The following is a 22303-nucleotide window of genomic DNA, read 5'->3' on the forward strand; positions in this document are numbered from 1 at the left end:
TCAAATATACTGAAAAATATTAAAAATGATTTTTTTTTAATTAAAAAATTAGGTTTCATTCTTTGAACGTTTCTGAAGAGAAAGAGACTCGTCCGGTCAAAAAATATTGATTTTTGGGGATTTTACATTAAATTTACGAAAAAATGTTTTTCTCACTGTTTAGAAACATAGCAAGTTTGAAGGCTTTGAAAAATGGTTTAATATTATTATTTTAAAAAGTCAAAAATATGTATTTTTTCGTCTTTTCGTCTACTTTAACCCCAAAGAGTGCCAGAAAAGAAAAGTTGAATTCCCTTTTTTTAAAAGCCTTTTTTTCGGAACGTCCTTCCGGCAGGATGGGCGCTTGGACGATTTATCATTAAAAACCAACTATTTTAGCTCTTAAAGTATACTACTAAATTGAAAATAAACTACAATGAATTTTTCTTTACGCCAGATATTAAAATAAAGACCATTCAAGTTTATTTCAATCCAAAAGAATTTTTATCACCGATTACATGCCTCTCAAATGAGCTAAATTTAAAAATTCAACACTCGAGAGCATCCGAATGGACTTCTTTTAGAATCAATCCTCCAGTATTTACTATTTTCAATCTCATCTTAAAGTCAGATTTTCCATTCATTGCTCAATAAAGAAAACAAATTCCAAGACTTGTGGCAAACCCACAACATTTTAACTACCCCACATAAGATTCTCTCTATAAGCTAAGAAAAAAATAACTGTCAGCATCAATGCCGAAATATTACTCTACCTTTATCGGAAAATTTATCCTTTAATCCCAGTACATCCCATACAGGCGCACACTAACATCCACAAAACTTGAGATTCACTTGTTCAAATAAATATATCATCAAATTCACTGTTTCAATTATCACACCTCGAGGTTTTGAAAGAACCTCTAAAGAAACGACTATACTTTAAAAACTATTTAGAAACTTTCTTGAAAAACGGTTTAGAGAAACTATTTCTTAAAACTGTTAAGACAAAATCATTTAGGAACAACTAGCACTGTTTAGAAGAACCGTTTAGTAAAACTATTTAAAAAAAGCCGGAGAACTAAAGAAACACCTTTTTAACATAAAGAATTTAGGAAAAATTTGATCACAATCGTAGACACTTGACACATTGAGGAGCGGAGTTTAAAGTAGACCAATCAGACGAATGTCGATGAGAGTCACTGAGAGCTTTCACGCGCGTTAAATGCATCGTGTAGAGTGCTGCTCCATGCGGGAGAATCCCGCGAGAACCTTACGAGGCAACTCTTGGCAAGTGAGTCACGCGTGGCTCGGCGTGCGCGTCTGACGAGGATCCTTTTGCCGCTACCCCTCCCTTCCCTCCTCCTTCCTCCCGTGACCCCTTGTTTGTGTGTGTGTAGTGTGTGTGTGGTGCCTAGCCGTTACGCCAATCCCCACAATCCTCACTCTCTTTCTCTCCCCCCCACTCCTCTGCCCACCATCAATTCGCCAAGAGAAGAAGAGAATCCCCAGTTCTCTCTCTCTCTCTCTCTCTTTCTCCCCACTCCAAAAAAAAACATCGTCACGAATCCACTTCTACGATCTACGGTGCATTGCCGGTGAACGGGTGATTGGGTCACGCACCCCGTGCGTCTACGTGTCCTAGGACGTTCACGGCCGCATACACGGAATCCCCATTGTCTTCGCTACCTCCCCTCCCCCCTTCTCTCTCTCACGCCCTCCATCCCCCCCACTCTCCGAGAACGTCTCATTCCTTTACACCCCCACGCAGTTACCATTACATATAAAGAGCAAGGTGTTGGATGTTTTTCGCTTTTTTTTTCTTGCACACAATTCTTTTTATTTTCTTTTAGCGCGAATTTTTTTTTTTTATATAGAAGGGGAAATTTGAGGGCACGTGTATATAAATTTGTGTGACGTAAAACTTGGACGATATACGCGATTCTGTTTTCGTAATGCAGAATATACTACTACTGCTTTAGCCGCGTTTTGTTGAAATTTTATGATGAGGAAAAGCAATTCTTGTAAAGAATTGTGGTTATGTTTCAATGTAAAGAAAGAAAGAGTGAGGGAAAGAATAAAAGGGAGGGGGAATATGATTGGGCGGTATTCATGAAAATTTTAAATTATATCAGTGACGTAATTGGACGCAGTGATTTGAATTCTTTTATAGTTAGCGAAGTCGAAAGAGTTGGGCGAGGCTTAGTATTGAATCATTTTCAGCGGATCTTAAGTTGTTAGGTATAGTTAATGAGACATAAACTTTGAAATACTTTTTAGAGAACCTAGTTTACTTTTGGCGAAAACTAATACTTAAGATAGGGCAAAATTCGCTCAAAGTTACTCAAAACTTAGGTCCAGAGTTACTTTGAGGAATAGTTGGGTATTACAACCTTTGGGTTCTGAGGCACTTTGTTCAATTAGTTTACAATTAGTGAGGTTTGAGCCTTGAGTCCCTTGGCGAAACCTTGGCATTTAGTTAGAAGTGAGTCTTGCATCACTTTGAGCGAAAGCTGAAACTATTCAAAAATTCTAAATTTAAACATTTAATAGGGTTTAAGCCTTAAGTAGCTTTTAAGGAACCTAGAACCTAGTGAGACTTCAACTGTATTATTTATACTTTTAGAAAACTATGAGTTTTCAGTCACTGAGTCGTTAGTGATGTTTGACTTTGAGTAAACTCTAAAGGAACGTAGAACCATTCGTGAGATTTCAGCTTCAATAGTGTTTGAGCTGTGATTCACTTTGGATATACTTTAAATCTTCAGTAGGTCCTTGGGTTTCTTCATGAGAATCTACAGATATTAGTGAGGCGTGAACTGCGAATTAAATTGAGCAAACCCTGAATTTAGCAAACTTTATTAAGTTAACTTAGAACCTTCAGCATCAGGGTCTCAGATTTTGAATCACTATCATGGATACTACAGATTTTAGGGAAGCTTAAGTTGGGATTCACTTTGAGCAAACCTTTAAATTTTTTTGGGCTTCGGATTTTGAGTTCCTTTAAAGGAACATAAAGCATTATTCTTATAGGATTTGAGTCGCGATTCACTTTGAAGTTTTGAACAAACCTTGAATCTTTAGTAGGACCTTGGATTTTAAGTCATTTTAAGGTGACAAGAATCAATCTAGTGGGGCTTGAAATGTCAAACACTTTGAGCAAACCTTAAATCTTTGGTACAATCAGAATTCTGAGTAGCTGTGAAGGAATTAAGTTTACATTTTTATTGGAATCTATAGAGTTTTGAGTCGCACTTTAAAGGAACTTAGAGCCTCTAGTAAAATTTTGGCTGCGATTTGGATTTGGATCTTAGATTTTTAGACGCTTCGAAGGAATCTAGTGTGAATGTTGTCGGAAAACGAAAAGGTTCCCTTTTCGACCCATTTCTTCGTTTTCCGACAGCATTGGCACTGCGGTATTTAAAACATTAATCAAACTTGAATTAAAACTTACAAAAAAAAATTCAAGACTCTTGAAAAGACGTGAAATGTTTCACATATACCCAATATATACTTGTGTCAAAGTATTTCACTTATTTATGCATTTAAAATTCATTACACCTCACTTTTCTGAACAAAAGAGGAACGAGACTGTATAATGTATTTTAAATTACTGCGGCTTTCCTACATATATGATGATAAATATATTTCAATATTTTTAACATATTACATAGAAAGCTGAATATAAAAATCCCCTTTGCGCGAACTATAATAAATAAACTAAAATCATCAATTCTTTTTTTTTCCTCTAATATTTTAAAAGAATTAACTTTAATAGCACAACTTTTCAAGACACGATAAAATGAATATTTCCGCGTGGATTCTTCTACTTAATGGGAGTCGTCATAATGAGCTTTAAGAAGAGTCAGTCTCTCTCTTTCTCTTTTCTTGAAGGCTTGGTAAAACTTTACACTTTATGCTTTCGCGAATCCATTTCAATAATTGTTTTTTGAGATTTTCTCAAGTGTTATATACTTCAATGGAAAAGTTTTCCGAGATTTTTTCTTTTTATTTTTTTTTCGTTTTGTTTGTACCAACGGACATGAAAAATCTCGTCCATTAAAATGCAGAAGCTGCGCGTACACCATCAGATTTATTCGTTCATATACATGTATATAGGTATAATACAAACATTTCATTGCTTTTGACAAAGATAGCTTTGTTTTCGTCAAAAAATACGTCATATTTGTGAATTCGATCCTACGTGCATACGTATACAATATATGTATATGAACTTATAGTTCGTGATTTGAAACTCATGTATAGGCATGTAAGTGAATATGCAAATATTTTGGTTGACGTCGAAACACTCTTGATCATCAAAAGAAAAGGAAAAAAATGGAATTCTATTGCATGTTTTTCGTCATAGTATCGTGTAGCATATCTTTATTTTAATATATATCTGTATGTGAACGCTAAAAAAAGGATGTTTTTGAAAAAATTATATGTAAAAATATTGTATTATTATAAAGAAAAAAAAGGTAAAGTAAAAAAATATGAAAATAGTAAGAAAAGGTTTAAAAATTCTAATGAATGAAAAGCAAGTATAAAGTGTCGGAGAGAAGCTTTTTTTCATTGTACGTTTAGAGCGCGCGATGCATTAGTTTTTTTTTCTAAAAGAAGATTCAAATAGGCATTAAAGTAGGTTGGAGACGTAACGGTGTAACTCGTTGGTAAACTTTAATAGTCTCTGGGTGAACTTAATTATCTATCTGAGCATATATATGTATATAAAAGACATTTTAGCGAGAAGAATTAATTCTGAGCAGATGTATTGATTATAATTTCTAAAAAAAAACAAAAAATCTATATTTTTCTCAAGTTTAAAATATTCATAATTTTCTGATTTAATTATACAGTATGCGGTCTTTTTTGTATCGAAAGCTATTTTTTACTATGTGCTTAAATAGTATTTTAAAAATATTAATTATTACTGACAATGTGAAAGAGAAATTTCTCATGTGCATTATCAAAAGTGTTTAATAATTCACAGAAAATCCGCGTATATTCTACTATAGAGTTGGAATATTTATTGAATTAATTTTTAAGTATCTATCAAAAGATTTTTTCATTTTTATTAATAATTAATATCAAGTGGAGTAATTGGAAATTTTGTTTCTCTAATAGAACAAGAATGAAAAACTCGAACAAGAACAAAAAGCAGAACAAAAAAATAGGAATAAAAATCTGAATAAGAATAAGAAGAACAAAAATATGAACAATAATAAAAATAGAATAAGAACAGGAACCAAAAACAGAACAAGAATAGCAACAAAAACAAAAAATGGAACAAGAACATGAATAAGAACAAGAAAAAACAAAAAATATGAAAAGAAGAGTAAAATATTCAGTTGATCGTATCATTAAAAAATTGCCATTGTTCTTTTCAGTCATTTTGCAGTCTAATGCAGATTTCAAAGCAAAAGTGTCAAATCACGAGTTTTCCCAACGAATGGAGAACTGAAAAAGCTCGGAAATAGAAAAGTACGAAAATTTACATTTACGCCTGAAGCAATTTCGAGGAATTCCCGACAAATCGAGGGGGAAAGAGAGAGAGAGAGAGAGAGAGATTCCTGTGATCTCACCAAGCATACTACCACAATATTGCGACAGTTTTCAGCTTTTATATAAGGTGCTCAGTAAAAGAACTTGATATCACTGATGAAACTTTTGGATTATTGATGTTAACAATCAGTTTTGACAATTTTTGTTCAAACTGGAAAAATATTTTTGAACGTTCTTGTGAGTTTTAGCTATTAGGTTCAAATTTTCCCATTCCGAAAGTAAAAAAAGTTGATTTTACTCCTTTTTCCGTATACCTAAAAAAATCCTACTATGTAGCTCTACAAAGATAGATATCTAACCGTATCATCTTTATTTCTTCCAGCTTGAAAAGTACATTCTCCATACTATGAGAAACAGTACCTGATTCTAAATGTTAAACCAATCTAATTGAAGACATTTAAAACCTATACATTCTCCTATACGTACATATCTTGTCTATAAACATCTGTTATTTGAAACAGATATTTTTTTCTGCAAAATTCACCATTAATCATTTACAATTACTGCATTCAACAATATTGCACACACTGCATACATTTTATAAAATGTATTAAATGAACAAAATGCATAAATTGTATAAATTGCATTCAATTAAAATGCGATACTTACATTCATTCTTTCTAAAATTTTCCCAAAAAAAACTTCTCTCATTGTCAGTTTCTGAAATTTATAGACTTCAAAGAGAAAAGTTTTTGTTTATATAGAGAAGTTTTTTTTGCTAAAGGGAGAAGTTTTTAATATGTGTACGAAATGTGCGTACACGATAGAGGAGAGTTGGTGAAAAAAGTTGTCAATGTTTTGAAATCTAAAGTGCTAAATTTAGATATTTATGTATTCGTGTATGTAAAAATGCCTGAGGAGAAAAAAGACAAGCAAAAACTCTTGATAACAAAAAAAAAAAGTCTTGCCTTACGGGCGCGCAGTTATATCAAAAGTTCACTGTATCCTCTCAAGTCCTCGAAGCACGTTTACTTATCGACAGATTACTGTATTGCATTATATCTCAAAATAGAAGCAGTAGTAATCTTATCGGAAAAAGTATAATGTCTTCGAAACAGTATAATTAATGTACAGAAGCAACTAACATATTGTACGCATTATCATTATCGCTTTTTCCACTTTCTATTTTTTTAACACTTCACGTTTTAACAGAAAAGGAATATACTATTATTCCTAATAATCTTAATAAACTTAATTTTAATCTCAATAAACTTTATTTTAATCTCAATAATCTTAATCTTCATTTCAATTTTAATAATCTTAATCCTTATCTTAATTTTTATCTTGATGATTCTATTATTCTTAATTATTATATTATGACTGTGGAGTATTGCGATAAAACAGACCAAAATTATCTGGATTTTACCAGCTGGGCATTCCCTTCAAATGATTCAAAAGAATTCCAAAAATTACTATTCCGAATGGAATTTTAACAAAAGCCTGACCTTTCCTAATAGGTTTTGAGTTTTCCTTTTGGTCAAGGTCCTAATGGTTAATTTCAAATACACACCGAAGCGGCGATTTCGACTATAAGCACAAAATTTACTTTTGTTTCTGTTATACTGAATCTGTTTCGCTAATTCTGATATAGAGAGCAATCAATCAATAACAGATTTTGACTGGACAAATTTAGTTTCGTTTCTATTTCTGAATCTATAACTAAAAAAAGGCAAAGCACTTGCATCTGCAATCCACTCATTTTGCAACTTAAAACAAAAATTTGTTAGCATTAGTTTCCCAATCAGAAATTAAGCTAATATTTGGACCACCAGTTGTTTTAGCAAGTAGTCTAAACCAAAATTAGGTCTAATTTTGGTTTGGACTACTTGCTAAAATTACATTTTACAGTGATATTCTACTTGAATAATTTCCCAGTAGAATAAAAATCATGAATTCAGCCGAATCATGATCAGTAATAAGAAATGAGTTATGAATAAAATTAATGAACAAGTAAGTTCGAAGTAAAGACTCAATATTGTTGAACAGCAGCAACATTGTAGTCTCTCTCGGCTTTGAAAGCAAAAAAAAAAAGTAACCACGTGGAATGAGAGAAAGAGAAGTCGACTTCCACATATACAGCAATAGTGCGAAGAGATCAGACTTAAAGAAAAAGGAGAAGGAAATCTTTGGTTCACCTGTCGTCATGGCAACGCCGCTCACTTGTTACTCCATCGGTTCTGCAAAGCCCTCGGTCCACTCGCAGCCTCCACAAGAATACGAGCACGAGTCACGACAATCCATCGCACCAAACATCTAACCACGCGGCTGGGGACGCCTTCTTCTCCCTCGTCTCTTTCTTCCCTTCAAAACAGCAAGAGAGAGAAAGGTCGAGAAGTCAACAGCAGGAATCGCCCTTGTCTGCCTTTTTACTTCCACCTTGCATTTCCATTCCTTTAAACACCTCCTCCTGCTCTCATTTCTCCCCCCAAAATAATACAGATCTTCATCTGCTAGAAATCATTCCAAAAAGGTTCCAAATGATCAGAAATGGTTCGTAATGATCAATTTCCACAATTAGCCCCAAGATTCCTAGAGGTCCCCAAAGAGAACCTCTTCTACCCTCCTCTGGATGATTAGTATTCGATTACAGAACACATCTGACAATCACTATTGTTTTAATTTTCTAGAATTTTAAGAAACTGTTGTTCCGTTTCTCAAATTTTGTTGCACTGGGGGAATTTCTTCATCTTCGGTGTTGTGTGGATGTTCGAACTCTTTGTGGAACTTGATATCGAAGTGACTCTCTTCGCTCGTTATCCACTTACGAGCGCGTCAATCTGTTTGCCATGCAAATCCCGTCCAACCGGTGCTGACGTAGTCACAGCAGCAACACAAACACCAACAACAATAATATCTCTCCCTACTAACACACTTAATACGTTAGTCATTGCCCGCGGGCGCGCACATAGAAAATATCGGAAGCCTCTCACAAAAACCAATTATCATTCAATCCCACACATTTTCAAACAACCGGGAAAATATTACTCTTTTACATCACAATATCACCGGTGGTTTCAATAGAACAAGAAAAAACTAGTACACCACTTATACACTTAATAACAAAAAAAAGAATGTACACGTGCTTCTTGATGATCTAATCCAAAAAAAAGTTGATGAGAATTTTGTCTCAATTTCCTTGGAATTTTCCTCCAAAAAAAAGAACGGCCGGGAATTGAATTCCGCACTCGATTATCCTGGTGGAAAATTGATCGATGGATCAAAATGAGGAAGGAGGATGGAAAAAAAATAAAAAGTCTAAAACTGTTTTTCTCTCTCAACAAGTGCTTCTGCGCACGAGAGTTCACAGCACGCGCACACCGCAGTTTAATCCTCACCGCGTTGTTGTTGTTGCGTAACTGGCCGTTGCTGCTGCTGCTGACAGAGGCTAGGGTGAGAGAGAGGAGAAGAAAAAGAGAGAGAGAGCTGGAGGCCGTGGATCGCGGGACGACGGGTGCCGTGGGTGAGCCTGTGGGCGACGAGCGGTGCGCCGTCTGGCGTGGCTGGCGACAGTCTGCTGCGTTCCAAGAACCACGAGGCGATTCCGTGTATCGAGCGCACACTGTTCGCCACTGAAGGGGAAGGTTGCCCAAGGGGAGAGAGGGGCTCGAGGCCTGGCGAGTGAGTTAAACAATGAGGGAAGGAGAGAGAGAGAGAGAGAGAGAAAGAGATGAGAGCAAAGAGGATGCAAGAGGAATTCAGAGGAAGAGTTCGGTTCAGCACTTGTGAGAAAGAGAGCGAAAGACAACGCAACTGGATTCACCACAGAGTTGGAGGGGAAGAGGGATTGTGGCAGAAGATAGAATAGAAGAGGTGGGGGGTGATCTGTCTTTGCAGCACAACTCGCAGGAAAGGACTCTCAATATCCCTCTTTCTCAGAAACAAATATTCAGAGATTCCTTCCCAGTAAGGACTCGGAATGGATCGAGGGAGGGAGAAATAGAGAAAATTTCTCTCTTTTTTGTTGCTTTTCTTGTTCTCTTAACTGATTCAACTGATGTCCAATCCTATAAACGTGGGAAGTTGCAGTTTCCATTGGGTCGAAAGTCGCTTGGCGTTCATGCGATTTTTGACCTTTTGGCGAATGCGACTTACTGGGTTTTCACTCTGATCAGAACAATTGTGGAGAAATTATGGAGAATCTCTATTCTTCATAAAAGAAGCACAGAGAATAAATAGAGAAGATAGAGATGAAAATAGAGAGGTTCGAGAGAAATAGAGAAGATAGAGTGGATAAAGAGAAAGAGGTGGAGAAGATAGAGCTGAAGAGAGAAATAGAGGAAGAGAAAAGAAGGAAGTGTAAAAGACAAGAGGGAGAATAGAATAGAGGAAGATGACAATAGAAGTGAACAGATTTACTCCTGTAGGTGTTGAAGAACCTAACAAAGCCTGATGCGGGTTCGTAAACTGAAGGGCGAACCGTAATTAAGAGACGAAGAGAAGCAAATGTTCTCATAAACAGATTTGCCAGAAGAGTACTTACCCCGACTCACCATTCGAGAATCATTAATTCCAAACTGAAACAAGTTTCCATTCTAACCCCAATAATTTTGATTCTATTTTGATCCTAGATCCTTTATTTCTCCTACCACTAATTCTAAATATTTAGAATCATCTTCTCTCTATTCCCTCTATCCCTTCGCATCTTTAAAGAAGAGAAATGATAGAATGAAGAGTATATAGAAAGAAGAGAGTGGAGAAAAAGTAGAGAAAGAGAACAGGAGGATCCCTCTCTTCCCATTGAGTTTGAAGATGATTTACTGAAGAAGTAAAACTGATAAGAAGGTAGCAAAGCAGAGGTTAGTCTATTTCAAAAAGCAACGTCTACACATGATCTAGATTTTTGTCCATCTTCCTTGAAAGTGGATTATCCGAAATGAAATCAAAAGGTTGCGATGACGATCAGATAAATTCGAATTCGGATACTAATGCTCGTTCTGGTATCATTTCAAGCCAGGTAGAATTGGCATCGAAATCAGAGACTTCAGACTTGAAATGCTCTGCTACTATATACGGTTCACTAATTCTCAACCAATATTGGCCAAGCCTCGGCTAAGCCTAATCAGGCTTAAACCCATTGTCACTTCTCACCTGGATTGCCATACAAAGCTTACTGCGTAGGATGACCACCCTAGGTTTCCCATCGAGATCGCATTCGATTTTCAAAATAGTTTTTGACAAAAATTGTTCAATCAAACTTCTCCGAACTAGTTTCTTGTATAACAGATGCTGTTGCGGTGTCATATTCTTTATTGACGTGCTGTCAATAATCATTTAGGTCCACTGAAATAAGTATAAGTTTTTGTGAACTGTATTTTCAATCAGCTCTCACATCTAAATTTATGGGGCAGCATCTTGATTTTGTGCAATAACATCTAATTTGTGGAATAACAACTAAATTGTATGGAGTAACAACTAGATTACATGGAGCAACATTTAGTTTGTGTGGAGTAGCATCTATAAAGATATGGAGCAACTAGACTTTATGGAGTAAAAACTAAATTGTATAAATAGTAACAACTAGATTGCATGGAGCAAAACTTGTATGGAGTAAAGTCTGGATTATACACTGTAGCACATCAAACAAAATTTTCCTAACATTTTGTTTAGCATCCAGCAGCATAATAACAATACCGTGCAGAATATTCTGTCTACCAGGAATTTTTATTTTCTAACTTCCGAATAAGTAAATTAGCCAAACTAGAAATCAAAAAACCATGTTGCAGTATTAATTATCTCCCATATTAAAACAACTCCCATCAAAACTTTCATAAATTTTACATAAACTTACGGATTTTCAGCAATACGAATGTTTACTTTGCTCCAAGTATACAAAGTATTTCACTGCACCTATATACAAAGCATTTCAACCCAAATGCAAAAGCACTATAATCTACAATTGCTTTGTAATCTAATCTACAAGTGCTTTCTGCATCCTTTTGAAAACATAATACCCAACAATTCAGTAACAGCTCAAAAAAAGAATTGTTAATAATAAATTTATATATACTCTTATATCAGTCAAGAACATCCTCCTTCAGGTGTGTATTTACTCGGTTGTTTGAAACACTAATGAATATCATTAATGTTTAATTATAGTCCACTGAAGACTGTAATTAATGGGAGTGTGTTCCGTGACAATGTAGTCAATTTGATTTTAATCTATTTGACAAATTCTAAATTCACTGAAAGTAAAAGTAAATTTTTTTTCTTTTAAATATATATAAAGAGATGTACAAGTCTTAATTCTTTGTTTTTTTTTTTGTTTTTAATGTTCCAAGTCTAAAAGTCGTTATACGAATATATCTGTCAAAGATCAAGGCATTTTGTATTTAAAGAAGTGTAATGACCTGCGTTTAAATTGAATTTCAATTTAAGATTACGGGCAAAGAAAAGTTTCTGCTCGACGGAATAAATAGTTTGTTAAAATTATGCTGATACTGCTAAAAAAATTGCTACTACTGTTACTAATGATAATCATAAAAATAAATATTAATTTTAATATTGTTTCTGTTATTATTAGAGTTATTGTAACAAAATACAAAGAAGAAATTAAATTCTACAAGCAAAAAAAAAAAGAAAATAAACGTGTATTGGCGAAATATTGGTAGGAGATTCTGACAAGTAGACGAACTTTCAGTTTGTTAGTTTTCGTTTCACGTGTTTGCGAACCCCGGAAGAAACGGCCTTCAGGGAATTGACCTCTCCAGCTGTCGATTGGAAAGACTTCATGACTGGAAAAGACCGTGTGTCCCAGAGAGCAAAGTAAAATACGAGTCTCATGGATCTCCCAACTCCTCAGACCAATGTCCAACTATATTTGGCCCGATAGAATGCATCGTTGGGTTCTTCGAAAAGATTTTAACTCTAACACGCTTCATGAGGAAATTCTGCTTACATTCAACTAACTTAAAAACCAAGAATTTCTTTCATTTTCCTTCTATTCAAAAAGTTGAAATTCCTCATTATTCACGGTATAATTTTTTTTTTTGCTTTCTCTAAGAATTTTTAAATTCCTGATATCATATCTCTCACCCCATTTTTTAAAGAAACGCTAAAAGAAATTGTGATTTGTTTCTATTAGAAACTTTCTAAGTTAGAAAAATGTTTATTTACAAATATAAAATCTTTCAAATAAATTGTAGATACATTGGCTACAATTGAAAAATTAAAATTCCCTTTCTTACCTATAACATTACATGAAAAAATTACTGTGATTCCTGCTAGTTTCTACATCTACAGCAGAAAAATATTTAACGGAATATTCCCCTCGTTTTATTGCAATAAGAATGAGAAGAGAAGACTTAATGATTTCTGAGGAAATTCGGTAAAATCTACACGCCCTTTTGTACACTGAATAACAATTGAATACAGTTTCCGAACAAATGAAACAAGAGTCATAAATTTAGAAATAAAAGAAGTTGAATAAACCCTCAAAAATATATTATATTGTAATAATATTTTGCGGGTGTAACTCAGCTATTATATCGTATCCCTTAAGACAAAATTTTCATTCATTATCGTGTAATAAAAATATTTACCTGCGACTGAAATATTAAATTTATTTTTGTGACCCAAAAATGCAACAAAATAAAGAGAGTTGGTTTCGGTTTCTTAGAAAAAAATAAATTACCTTCAAGTCTTTTGTGAACATTATGCAATCGGGTGCCAAGTGGAAATTGCAGTAATAATTTTCTCCTTGCTGCATAAAGTGCATCATTTCTCTGAATTAGTTGTGATGAGAAGGTGTTCGTTTTTGGTTGAGAATTGAAAGATTTTGTAGAAATAAAAAATTTTGCATTCAATTCTCGATTTGGAAATTGTTTGTATTGGAATTGGGGAGAATAATAATTACGATGCACAACACTATTGTTTTGACGCGAACAACAATTGGGAGTGAAATATTTTTGTACACATCGCCAACACACTTGACCGTTTCTTGAAACGGGTGCTTTACAAAATGTACAGTAATTTAGAGCAAACATTTTTTTTCTTCTCCTGAAGAAGTGCTTCCATGGAAAAATTTAATGATCCTGTTCCAAAGAATTAAGATTGTTTACGACAAACTTGGCTGGGAGTTTCCTTTCAATCAGAGGGAATACAAATATGAGGATATTTCGGGCAGCTCGTCCGAAATAATGATGACACAATTTCACAAAGTTTCTTTCTTCTGCCAAAAAGTATGAGATGAGAATTTCTTTTTGTTTTTCTATTTTTTATTCTACGCAGAAAAAAATGTGGAGTTACTTTTTACTATTTTTGAAGTAAATGCGGAGATTCTTCGTATTTTTGCTTTGCAAGTTTTACTATTTGTGAAGTAAAACCGAAATTTTTTAAAAGTTCTTTGAAATTTCAGTGTTTCACTAAAAAAAAATTGAATTTTACTACTATTATTTTCAATATCTACTATTTTCATACAATTTCGCAAAAGAATTCAATTATTTAAAAAAAATTGATAAAATTCAAATATTTTCATAAATAATCAAATTTCTACAGGAATTCCATTAATTTAGAATAGCATTTTCAAAAAAATTTTTAATAAAATTCTAAGCAAGAATTCAATTATTTTCATAAATAATGAAACTCATCGAAGAATTTCAATTCCTATTATTAATACTATTTTAAATTAAATAATCGTAAAATTCAATTATTTTCACAAATAAAGTTTTCCACAAGAATTCAATTATTTAAAATAAAATTTTCATAATATTATTTATTATATTTCGAAAAAATTAATTATTTAAAACGATGTTTATAAAATTCTTATGAAGAATTCAATTATATTTTCAAAAATAACAGAATTTTTAACAGAAATTAAATTATTTTAAAATATTTTATTAAAATTTTTCGCAAAAATTCAATTATTTTCATAAATAAAAAAATTTTTTGCAAAAATTCAATTATTTTTGAAAATTTTAATAAAATTCTTTGCAACAATTTAATTATTTATATAAATAACAAAATTCATTGCAGGATTTTAATTATTTTTAAAACAATTTTACAGGAATTTCTCAAAAAAAATATCTTTAACAATTTAATTTCGATTCCTCGAAAGAATCAATTATTTAAAAAAAATGTTTTTTTTAAATTTTTTGAAAGAAATCAATTATTTAAAAAAATATTAGAATTTTTCACAAGAATATAATTATTTTCAAAGATTTTAAAAAAATTGTTCGAAAGAAATCAATTAGTTTAAATACAATTTTAATTAAATTTTTTTGAAATAATTCAATTATTCTTTTAGATTTTAATAAAATTCTTCCTAAGAATTCAATTATTTGCATAAATAATTCTTCCCAAGAATTCAATTATTTACATAAATAATTCTTCGAAAGAATTCAATTTTTTACTTAAATAATTCTTCGACAAAATTCAATTATTTTCAGAAATTTTTAATAAAATTCATTGCAAAATTCAATTATTTTCATAAATAATAGTATTCATCAAAAGAATTCAATTATTTACAAAATAATTGGAAAATAAAATAATAATAAAATTCAATTATTTTCAAAACTTTTAATAAAATTCATGGCAAAATTTCAACTATTTTGCAAAATTTTTTTTAATTCAATGATTTTCAATATTCTACGAATTTAATAAAATTTCTCAAAAGGATTTAATTATTAAACAAAAATTTTGATAATGTTCCAGAAAAATATTCAATTATTTTCCAAAAAAATAATAATTTCAAAGAAATTCAATTATTTAAACTAGAATTAGAATAAATTTTTTTCGAAAAAAACCAATTGTTTAAATTTTTTTTAGAAAATTCTTCGCAATAATTCAATTATTTTCATAAATAATAAAACTCATTGCAGAATTTCAATTATTTTTAATACAATTTTAATCGAATTCTTTAGAAAATGTAATTATTCTTCAAAATTTTATTAAAATTCGTCGAAAGAATTCAATTATTTAAAAATTTGTTAATAAAATTATGTATAAGAATTCAATTTTAAAAAACATTCAATTATTCAATAAATAATTTACTTTTGTATTTAAATAATTGAATTTTCGTAGAATTTTCTAATAAAAAGTGATTTAAAAATTAATTTCAGTTAAAGTTTTAGATAATAAGTGAATTTTGAAAAATTTACTAATAATTGCAATTTTTAGAAATAATTTAATTTTGTAAAGGTTTTAAATTAAAGTCTTTGAAAATCAGAATTTTTCCTTACTTTTAATTAAGAATTCTTTGGAACTAATTTTCTTCTAAAAGCTTAATCGAAATTTTTTAAAATTATGTCAAGTTTTTATTTTCTAATGTTTATTTAATTGAAGAATTTCCGAATAGTCGAAATTTCACGTAAAATTGAATTGTAAAGAAATGGATTTGATAATTCTCAAGAAGAACTTTTTCAAAAATTATTATTAAAAATAATTGAGAATTTTATTCAAAAATTGTAGAAAATAATAATTGAATTAAATAATTTTACATTTAAAGAAATTTGTAAATAAATGAGCTCCCGCGGGCAATAACTCGATCTGCGCTTGAACTGAAAAATCCAAGCCAGTCAAGCCGTCAAAAAATGAAAAAAAATAAAAGTCGGAATTTTTAATTTTAAAACATACTACCGTATAGAGCATAAAAATGCGCAACTTTTTTGTCTTTGAAATTTTTTTGTAGGACTTTTATTTTTAATAATAATGGAAAAAACTGAATTTTTTTTATTCTTCAATTTCAATGAATTTCAAAACATAAATCGACTTTTCTCAAACAAATCTGCATGAAATTAATTAAAAATTGATATACTTACGTATCAGGGTCTACTGAAGACGATAAAATGATTAAAACATTTTAAAAAATTAATTGTAAAATTATTTGTTAATGTAAATAAAGACCTGTCGGTAAATACGTTTTCTCAACTTTGAAGAGAAAAAGTATGCGGTGAACTTTCGAGTTGACAAAACTTCCAGTGAGACATTTGTTTATTAACATGTCAAGAAGTTTTTTGGAAATTTTTATTTAAATCGAATGAAAAATAAACAAGATACATAATGTTTAAAAAAATATGCGTCGCGCGGCGTTTTGACATTTTGACGCGAAAGCTTTACGATAGGAGGAAATTATTGGTAACTATTGCTATTTTCTGTTGATTTATTTAAAAAATAATTTTATGCATGTATTGTATTTAAAATAAAACCAATTCTATACATTTATATATGATAGGCAGCTTTTTACGTTTTTTGAATCTTATTTCCAACTTTTAACTCAATCCAAGGTTAAGATTGTTTTGATGCACTATATACTGTGCATTAATTTAAACATAGCAGGTCCTTGTATTTTTTTGAAGAAAATACAGTTTACTTTATTCCTGTCGTTAAGTTTTTTTAATAATCCATGTGTTTTAAAATTGAAAATTAATTGTAAATTAATAAAAAAAATTTAAATAATGTCAGAAGTAGAGTGTGTGCAAGGTGCTCCAAGAAAACGACCAAAAAAGTAAAACAATCAGATTAAGAATACACTGAGAAAGCAATTTATTTAATTCAATCAAATTTCTTTTAAATCAAACTTAAAATATTTTTGCTTTACAGTCAAATAAATGTAAGTTTAATTCAAACATATTTTTTGGTTCATTTATAAAAATAATATATTTAATTTATGGTTGATTTTAAATTATTTATAATCAACTTTTAAGTTTAAATCAAACATAAAATTTTTAAACGTAGGTATTTTTTGTTTAAACCAAAACAAAAAATATATTTGAATTAAAATTAAACATAATTATTCAAACAAATATTATTTTTGAATCAAAGCAGTAGATATTTTCTATATATTAGGATTAAGCTTACAAACTAATTTAAATTAAACAAAATCAATTAAAATTATTTTTTTACTTGAATCGAGTATGTTTTCTCTGTGTAACACTTTTATTTATTATTTAATGTTTTAATCTGGTTTGAAAAACCAAACAGTATTAACAAATTTTTAAGAACAAAAGAATTTAAGTTATGTATATATTTTAAAAAGTCAGATATATTAATAATAAAATTATTTTTTAAATAAATCAACAGAAAATAGCAATAGTTACCAATAATTTCCTCCTATCGTAAAGCTTTTGCGTCAAAATGTCAAAACGCCGCGCGACGCATATTTTTTTAAACATTATGTATCTTGTTTATTTTTCATTCGATTTAAATAAAAATTTCCAAAAAACTTCTTGACATGTTAATAAACAAATGTCTCACTGGAAGTTTTGTCAACTCGAAAGTTCACCGCATACTTTTTCTCTTCAAAGTTGAGAAAACGTATTTACCGACAGGTCTTTATTTACATTAACAAATAATTTTACAATTAATTTTTTAAAATGTTTTAATCATTTTATCGTCTTCAGTAGACCCTGATACGTAAGTATATCAATTTTTAATTAATTTCATGCAGATTTGTTTGAGAAAAGTCGATTTATGTTTTGAAATTCATTGAAATTGAAGAATAAAAAAAATTCAGTTTTTTCCATTATTATTAAAAATAAAAGTCCTACAAAAAAATTTCAAAGACAAAAAAGTTGCGCATTTTTATGCTCTATACGGTAGTATGTTTTAAAATTAAAAATTCCGACTTTTATTTTTTTTCATTTTTTGACGGCTTGACTGGCTTGGATTTTTCAGTTCAAGCGCAGATCGAGTTATTGCCCGCGGGAGCTCAAATGTAATAGAAGATTTTTGTGAGTATCTAATAACTTTTAGATTGAATTAAAACATTTTTTAGGATCAGAGGAAAAGTTAAAACTTTGTCTGGAAATCAGGGGAAAGTTAGGAAAAAGCAAAATTAAATTTTTGTAGCAACTCTGATTTTGCTTTACAACTTTTACTATTTTTTGAAGAAATTTTGCTCTTTTCGAAATTTTTTTTGTGTTTTTAAAAAATTAGTAAAATGTACTTACATAGTAAACGAAGAGGTTTCAAAAATCATTGCAGTTTAAATTAACACCAAAAAATATTTTTAATCTTTTGATTGTTTTAAATAAAATTTCGAATTAACTTTCTCTGAAAAAATCAAGTGTTAAAATTAAAACGATATCGTTTGTTAATCATTTTGTGAAAATAATCCTCTGTTTGCTTATTTTAATCCTTGCTGTGGATATTAGAGCATTGCAGGTTATTTTAATCCATTTTGGTGTTAAAATATTCTTACAATTTTCTGTGCTTTGAATGTAAGAAAATTTATTCTCCAAATAATTAAAGTTGTGCAAAACAGAAATACGAAAAAATTCCTGACAGTTGAAAATATTTTTCTTTATAAATTTTAAAAGTAACTCCATATTTTTTCGAGTATAGTAATTTTTTGATTGTTAATTCCAAGTAAAAATAGAAAAACAAAAAAAATTCTAATCACTAAAATTCACTGGGAGAATAAAATTATGTACCACATCTTCGAGTGGAAGAGAGTATTAGAGAAGACTATCCAAGCACCATTTGTTTCGAAGCAACGACCTTTGCACACTGATACAATCAATTTTCAAACTATTCAATAAATCAATGAATTCTAAACACCTTGATTGTCAACTATTAGCATCAATTTCAAGGTGAAAGCTAAGAATCCTCACGCACAATATTCTCTATTAAACTATGAACAATTATATTCGAATAGAAGTTCAATAAATATAACGCAATCTGTCGACGATTTCTTTATAGTCTCTTCAAATTTAATTTTTACCCAGATTACATTTTTTAAATTAGAAATTAATTCTAGTTTATTCAATTTGTGTTTCATAGCTAATGCAACATATGTGTACATTTTATGAAATTTCATAAAAAAAATTATAATTCAAATTATGATGAAGAGCCTATATGTATAAATAATTATTTTCAATAAATGTCAGTGAATTTCTTGTACAGATATTAACATAAATATATAGTGAAGAAATTTCGAAAATTTCTTCTTAAAAATGATTCGATAAAGTATGTTTTTCGAAGTAAATGAATAAAATTGCACAAGCAGAGAATCTTTGGGGCAATATAAATACGAAATGCTTCTTTGGTCAGAGATTCTTGAGGAATCGATAGTTTCGCTGGTTAAGTAACTTGTTGCGTTTGGGAGCACTTCTAGATACGCTTGAATGTCCTCGTGATATAAAGAGTATAGAGACGAGTGTTGTTATATACTTTGTTGCACGTACCACACATATTGTACAGTACAACATATACAATATGCTCTCGCGTGGGTGTTAATAATAATTATTGAAAAAGTACCACGATTACGAACATAGTTAATAATTTCTGTCAAAAAAAAAAATAAATAAAGCTTTCATTTTCAGAATTATATTTTCTCTATCTAGATTCAAAATATTGTTCAAAAAACTCGAAATTCACTGTTTTTACAATTAGCTAAATAAAATACTGATCTAATAATTAATAAATAGGTAAAAATTCATCGCAGGATTTCAATTAGTTCTAAAACAATTTTACAGTAATTTCTCAAAAAATGTAATATCTTTAACAATTTAATTTCGATTCCTCGAAAAAATCAATTATTTAAAAAAATGTTTTTTTTAAATTCTCTGGAAGAAGTCAATTATTTACAAAAATATTAGAATTTTTCACAGGAATTCAATTATTTTCAAGTATTTTAATAAAATTTTTCGAAAGAAATCAATTATTTTAAATACATTACATAACTAATTCTTTGAAAGAATATTCAATTATGTCAATAAATAACAAAATTATTCCCGTAAATTCAATTATTTGGAGGCATTTTAATAAAATTCTTTGCAAATTATTTGCATAAATAACAATATTCGTCACAAGAATTCAATATTATTTTTAAAAGTAAGAAAGTTCTTCTTGGAAATCCAATTATTTGAAAAAATGCTAATAAAATCGTTCGCAAGAATTCAATTATTTACATAAATAATAAAATGATTTTTAGGAATTAAATTATTTTCCAAAAAATTTAATGTTTAATGTTCGTAAATTCTTCAATTAAATATATATTAGAAAATAAAAACTTCTAATAATTTCAAAAAAAAAAAAATCCGTAATTAAACTTTTTCAAAAAAAAAAATTAATTCCACAGAATTGTTAGTTAAAAATATGAATAATTCAAATTTTTAAAGGTTTTAATTGGAAACCTTTTCAAAATTCAATTATTTCTAAAAATTAACGCTTTAATGATTTTAATATTCAATTACAATTATTTAAAATTTTAACAGAAATCCATTTTTAAATCAATTTTTATTAGAAAATTCTACTAGAATTTAATTATTTAAATACAAAAACAAATAATTTATTGAATGTTTCTTAAAATTCAAATTCTCATAAAGAATTTTAATAAAATTTAAAAAAATTTTTCGAGAAATTAAATTACAATTGTATTAAAAATAATTGAAATTCTGCAATGAGTTTTATTATTTATGAAAATAATTGAATTCCTAAAATGAATTTTATTATTTACGAAAATAATTGAATACCCGTAAAAATTTTATTATTTATGAAAATAATTGAATCCCCGTAAAAATTTTATTATTTATGAAAATAATTGAATGATTGCGAATAAATTTATAAAAAAATTTGTAAATGATGAAATATTCCTATGAAATTTTTATTATTTTTTGAAAATAATTAAAAGTTTACATACAATTTTAGTAAAAGTTTGTTGGTAAATAATTAAAATTCTTTTAAAAAAAATTTCAATAAAATATTAAATATTGAAAATAATTGAATTCAGGAAAATTTTTGACAATAATTGAAATTTTACCAAGAATTTTGTTAAAATAATTAAATTTCGGAGGAATTTAATAATTGGAATTTAATAATTGAATTTCGGAGGAAAATTTTATTATTTATAAGAAGATTTGAAATTTTGACGAGAATTTTTGAAAATTTTTATACGTAATTGAATTTTTGGGAAGAATTTTATTAATTGTATTGCAAATAATTGAAATTCTACGATGAGTTTAATTATTTATGAATATAATTGGATTATTACGAAGAAATTTATTGAAAATTTGTGAATAATTGAATTTCTCTGATATTTTTATTATTTATCAAAATAATTAAATGTTTGCGTAGAATTTTATTAAATTTTTTTTTTAAATAATTGAATTCTTTTGGAAAATTTTATTAAACTAGTAGTTGTTGAAAAAAATTAAAATTGAGGGAAATTTTTGAAAATAATTGAAATTTTGCCGAAAATTTTATTAAAACTTTTGAAAATAATTGAATTTCGGAAAAGAATTTAATTATTTCTAAAGATAATTGAAATTTTGAGGAGATTTTAAAAAAATTTTTGAACATAATTGAAGTTCTGCGAAGAATTTTATTAATTGTATTGCAAATAATTGAAATTCTGCAATGAGTTTCATTATTTATGAAAATAATTGAATGATTGCGAAGAAATTTATAAATAAAATTTGTAAATAATGGAATTGCTGCGGAATTTTTATTATTTTATGACAATAATTAAAGATTTGTGTTAGAATTTTATTAAATTTTTTTTAAATAATTAAAATTTTGCCAAGAATTTTATTAATATTTTCGAAAATAATTGAATTTCAGAGAATAATTTAATTATTTCTAATGTTATTTGACATTTTTACGAGAATTTTTGAAAGTTTTTGAACATAATTGAATTTCTGCAAAGAATTTTATTACTTTTGAAAATAATTGAATTCCTACAATCATTTGTAATTCCTCTAAAATTATCCAAATTATATCGTACAATTTACAAACTTTTCGTCCTTTTTAATCAATTTACGGGCTTTACGCGGACCTTTTTTCAAAAAAACGGACTTTTACGGGTTTCAAGCAAAGTTACGTACTT

General features: G+C 29.2%; 1 protein-coding gene across 6 annotated transcripts in view; it reads right to left on the reverse strand.

The window, feature by feature from the left end:
- The window catches only part of LOC122507810, a 262525-nt gene that overhangs the window by 39449 nt on the left and 200773 nt on the right, over positions 1–22303 (reverse strand). Inside the window, exons 1-2 of one of the 6 annotated variants that reach the window (XM_043620727.1) lie at positions 18909–19031; positions 13172–13708 (exon numbers count right to left, since the gene is read on the reverse strand). The exons of 2 other annotated variants lie outside the window; for them this stretch is intronic. In XM_043620727.1, coding sequence (XP_043476662.1) covers positions 13172–13523 — 352 coding nt within the window. In that variant the 5' untranslated portion in view covers positions 13524–13708; positions 18909–19031. Of the gene's footprint in view, positions 1–752; positions 1441–7676; positions 7889–13171; positions 13709–18908; positions 19032–22303 lie in introns of those variants that run through there. 3 more of the 6 variants (XM_043620728.1, XM_043620731.1, XM_043620732.1) reach the window with 3 other exon arrangements.

The sequence above is a fragment of the Leptopilina heterotoma genome, unplaced genomic scaffold (genome assembly GCF_015476425.1).
Source record: "Leptopilina heterotoma isolate Lh14 unplaced genomic scaffold, ASM1547642v1 Lhet_51, whole genome shotgun sequence".
Classification (NCBI taxonomy): Eukaryota; Metazoa; Arthropoda; class Insecta; order Hymenoptera; family Figitidae; genus Leptopilina; species Leptopilina heterotoma.